The sequence below is a fragment of the Acanthisitta chloris genome, unplaced genomic scaffold, assembly GCF_000695815.1.
Source record: "Acanthisitta chloris isolate BGI_N310 unplaced genomic scaffold, ASM69581v1 scaffold20857, whole genome shotgun sequence".
Classification (NCBI taxonomy): Eukaryota; Metazoa; Chordata; class Aves; order Passeriformes; family Acanthisittidae; genus Acanthisitta; species Acanthisitta chloris.
In genome coordinates this window covers 29,306-33,718 of record NW_008681241.1, presented here as the reverse complement: position 1 = coordinate 33,718, position 4,413 = coordinate 29,306, and the positions used below count along the sequence as shown (strand labels likewise).

At 45.4% G+C, this 4,413-nt stretch overlaps 1 protein-coding gene across 1 annotated transcript in view; it reads left to right on the top strand.

Moving 5' to 3' along the window:
- The first annotated feature begins 379 nt into the window (after positions 1–379).
- The window catches only part of LOC103805394 (fatty acid desaturase 1-like), a 9,812-nt gene continuing 5,778 nt past the window's right edge, over positions 380–4,413 (top strand). Inside the window, exons 1-3 of the mRNA XM_009078043.1 lie at positions 380–598; positions 3,295–3,405; positions 3,810–4,007. Coding sequence (XP_009076291.1) covers positions 380–598; positions 3,295–3,405; positions 3,810–4,007 — 528 coding nt within the window. The remainder of the gene's footprint in view (positions 599–3,294; positions 3,406–3,809; positions 4,008–4,413) is intronic.

Genomic DNA, 4,413 nt, shown 5'->3' with positions numbered 1-4,413 from the left:
GTGGTGATGAGACTGTTAAGAGATGTCAGATAATCTACCAAAGGTTTTCTCTTTGCTCCTGTTTGAGTTAAGGAGAGCAGCCTGCACCTCTCAGGAGTAGTCACACCACTCAAGGCAACTCTGAAAGGACAAGAAGGAACAAGGCTTTTATTTATGGGTGTGTCAAAGTGTCTGGTGTGGGTGTGGAAGAGGAGGGAGCTCTGGTAGGGTGTGTTTGGGCAAGCAGAGCCAACCAGCCCTTGAAGCTCAGGGAGTGGCTTGGAGTGGGACTGTATAACGGGCAGGTTGGGATGGTCCACCCTCAGCCTGGACACGCTGCTGCAATGCTGCAAGGCACAGATGAGTGAATCTCAGCTCTGACTGCACAGCTCCAGCACAGATGGCTCCACAGACTGGCTCCAGAGAAAAGGAGGCACAACCTGTTTCACCCTTTCCACAGCTTTTCACTTGGGAAGAGATCAAAATCCGCAATGGCCGGGGTGAGGGTCAGGAGCAGTGGCTGGTGATTGATAGGAAGGTTTATGATGTCAGCAGATTTTCCAAGCAACACCCCGGAGGGAGCCGAGTTATGAAGCACTATGCTGGGCAAGATGCCACGGTAAGACCTAGGAGGATGTTGGAGGAAGGTGGTTCCAGTGTCAGGGCAAGAGGACCTGGTGGGACCCTAGTGGAGAGTCCTCATGGTGGTTGGCACTGTGCTTGGTCAGAGAGTGGACTGAGAAAGCAGCAGAAAGACATTTGACTGCAGAAAGTAAGAAGTTCTACAATTATGTTTGAAAAGAGATCTTCCAGGGATTCCTGCAAAATTCTTTGATTTAAAGGAGTTCTCTAAAATAATTTTGTTGCTTGTTGGCAGAAATAAGAAATTCTAAGCAGATGTCACAGACTGTTTGCTGAAAGGAGGTACTGAATTTCTGACTAGGAATATGAACATTAGAGACATGACCAGGTTTGGGGCATAAACTTGTGATATGGGAGATTTAATTATTGTCACAACAAGACTTTTTCGCTTGAAGGAAGTTGCTTAACCTCTCTAATCCCTCAGGTTTCAGTGTGTGAAGTTGGATAGCACTCCCTAACTCATGGCCCAGAATGGACCACATCAGCTATTTTCCACATTTCATTCTTTGCATCCTACTTGCAAGTGGGAATGAAAAAAATCCCTGGTGTTCTCAAAGGAAGAAAAAGAAAGGGTTTGTGTCACTTGGAGGTTCTCAGCTCACTGACTGGCAGACCCAGCCCAGTTCTTGAGAACATAGACCAGCCCAGGGGTCCTGGTGCCACCTCCTGCACTTTCTATTACTGGACTTTTATAAGAGGAGCCAAGGACTACAGAATTCATGGAATGACTTGGCCCCAAGCTATGTCCTTCCACCTCTTGCTGTCCACAGACCTGCATTGAGATGATTTTATTTATAGACACCCACAGGCTTTAACTGCAGTAAATTTGTCTGGGCTGAATATGTTTAAAGAAGGACCTTGGATTTTACTTGCTTTTATTATAGCAATCTGATATTACTTGATCTTAAAGGTCTTTTCCAACCTCTATCTGTCCTACATCCCTTTGAAGACAGAAGGAGCACAACTAGTAGGCAAAATTGTGGGTACAATGTAGATTTGTGTTCCATCATAACAACATTCTTCTGTCTTGCTCTCAATTTGCATTCTGCTAATCTTTAGCATTCTTTTTGCTCTTTAAATGTTGCTTGTTCATATAATCTAAGAAATGCATAGTTTTACAGGACTGGAAGTTGTCTCAAAAAAATCACTGGTGCTTGGCTTTGCCTAAAGCCAGGGTCCAGGGCTTTTTTCCAAGTCCTGTTGATTTCTCTAGAGCTCATAATTGTATATCTGTGGTGAGAATTGTCTTCCTCTAGAGCTCACAATTAGCAATATACCGTGGGAATTCCTTTCCTCTGTGTGGATTCCTTTGACAACATAGACGACACACATTGCAGACCGATGTCAAATGTTGGGAGTTGTGTGCATTGCAGGTGATAGTTCTTAAAGATAATCTCTTCTAAGATGATAATCAGGGCCTAAGAGCAGGGAGGAGAAAGGATATGCAGGATTGAAAGGTTTATAGCGATAAGAATCTGTGATACTGATCTTGTGGATAGGGATTTCTACTTGAAAGGATTCTGGCTCCTGTTTGTAAGGTGCAGTATAGCTACTTAGATACTAGATATATACAGATATAGATACTTGATTTCTGCAAGAGGGAGGTATGTAAAAAGTATAAAACCTGTAGGATGAGGGGCACAGAAACTGATGGAAAGATTTCCCCAGTCCTCTGGGTCTGGACAGAGTCACTGTGACAAAGGGGCACTAGATGTCTATAGAAAGCACATCCAAAATGTTACCTTGCTCTGACTTCTTCTAAAGTACTCAGAGAGAGACTGTCTCTAGCCAAAAGGCTCCAGGGGAATGTGAGGCTGCACAGGGCGAGTCCTGTGTCCTCTTCCTGGGAGCTGTTACTGACCAGGTGTGTGCAGGATTTTTGGCTTGCAGAGACAAAATCAGCAAGTCCCTGGCAGTTCTAAACCAGGATTTTGTTATACCTACTCTTTCTGGAAGTAAAAAAAGAGTATAGCCAGCCTCTACCTTTCTTCTGGAAAATTCACTGGGGACATGAGCTGAAGAAGAGTTTTGATTGACCTGGAATTTTGCCCTTTATTGCGTTGTTTGTATTTGCTTTCCAAACTGGAATTTCAAATGGTTCTTGGACAGACCCATTTGTGTCACTAGTGTTACCCAGTTCCCCAAAACATCAACTAGTCTGAAAACTTAGAGGGAAATGTAAGAGATACCCAGTCTGTGCTGCTCTGTATGGAGCTTCAGCATGTATTTCCTGTGGCCCTGGTGTGATACAGACAGGATTTAAAAACCTCATCCCAGACACGGCAAAGACACACCTCACTCACTGACGTGTTCTCCTGCTCCTGGGTCCCATCCATAGGGCAGGGCTGCTGGCTGGAGCCTTCTAGGGACAGACTGTGCTGAAACAAGCAGATGAAAGAACATGTTTCCCTCTGCAATGAGTTTTCCATCAAACACTTTCATGTTTATTAGCAGCCTCGCCCAGAGACTTTTATGAAATCTGGTTTCTTGACACTTCTCCAACTGAATTGGGCCAAGCTCCAGTTGATGTGACAGCTCCAGTGACAGCAGGAACCAAAGGGAACCAAAGGGACCAAAATGGACACAGGGAACTGGACTGTGTCTTATAGCAAAGAGCTAGGGAACGTGTTTGGTCACGTGCCCTTTCTCACTCCTTTCCTTTGTGTTTCTCAGGATGCCTTTATAGCATTTCACAATGATAAGTCTCTGGTGAAAAAATACTTGAAATCTCTGCTGATTGGAGAGTTGGCACCAGATCAACCCAGCTTTGAGTCTAATAAAAAGGTGAGTGGCCTAGATTCCAGTCATGGGAATGGCTTGGGGTTCAGCATGGGAGGAGAAGGAAAATAAGAGAGGTAGCAGGAATCACCTCTGAAGGAGCACACCTGATATGGGCCATGGGCTGGGTGGTGGGGAGGCAGCTGGAAACATGCACTGTCCCAGGATCACTTAATCCACCCCTGGGTGTGAGGAATGAGCTCCAGAGCCTCAAGCTCTGCTCAGTTCTCCCCACTGTGATGTCTCAGTATTAAAGCAAAAGCAAGAACTGTTGATCTCATGCTTGATTTTGCACAGAGACCACTGTGACAGATTATCTCCTGAGTCCTCCGTGGCTGCTTTGGGGTTCCTGGCTCTGCTGTGTTCCATTTTCAAAGTAAATAGTGCCTTACTACTCCCTTTACCCACAGAAATCCCTGCTGGAGGATTTCCGTGAGCTGCGCTGCACCATTGAGCAGATGGGACTGCTGAGGCCAAACTACTTCTTCTTCTTCCTGATTTTCCTTCACCTCCTGGTACTGGATGCAGCATCCTGGCTCGTGGTCTGGTACTTTGGCATCTCCTTCGTGCCTTTTGTGACTGGCATGGCATTCTTCACCACTGCTCAGGTAAACTGCTGACAGGTGTTCAGCACTGCAGATGTGTTTGGTTCTTCCAGGTGGAGAGGATTAATGGAATGTTCACATTCCCAGCATTGTTTTGCTGCCTCTCCTCAGATCCTGTTTTCTGACTGAAGACAACAAGCAGGTTCTATGTCACAATTTTTGTTGCCTCCAGCAAATCTGGTTCTGCTGACAGGCTGCTCCCTTGGGTTGGTGGGGTGTTGTGGAGCTGGTTGGTGGGATGGGCTGATCTAATCATCTCAGAAAAAGGGAATATTTTATTCTCAGCTGCTCTTTTGGCTCTTTGTTCTTTCTGTATAATGACTCTGGTGTTTGTTGGGTGCATTATAGGCCAATTACTCTCACTAGCTCTGAATAGTTTTCTGCTGGATCAGTAAATTCAATCGTAGAG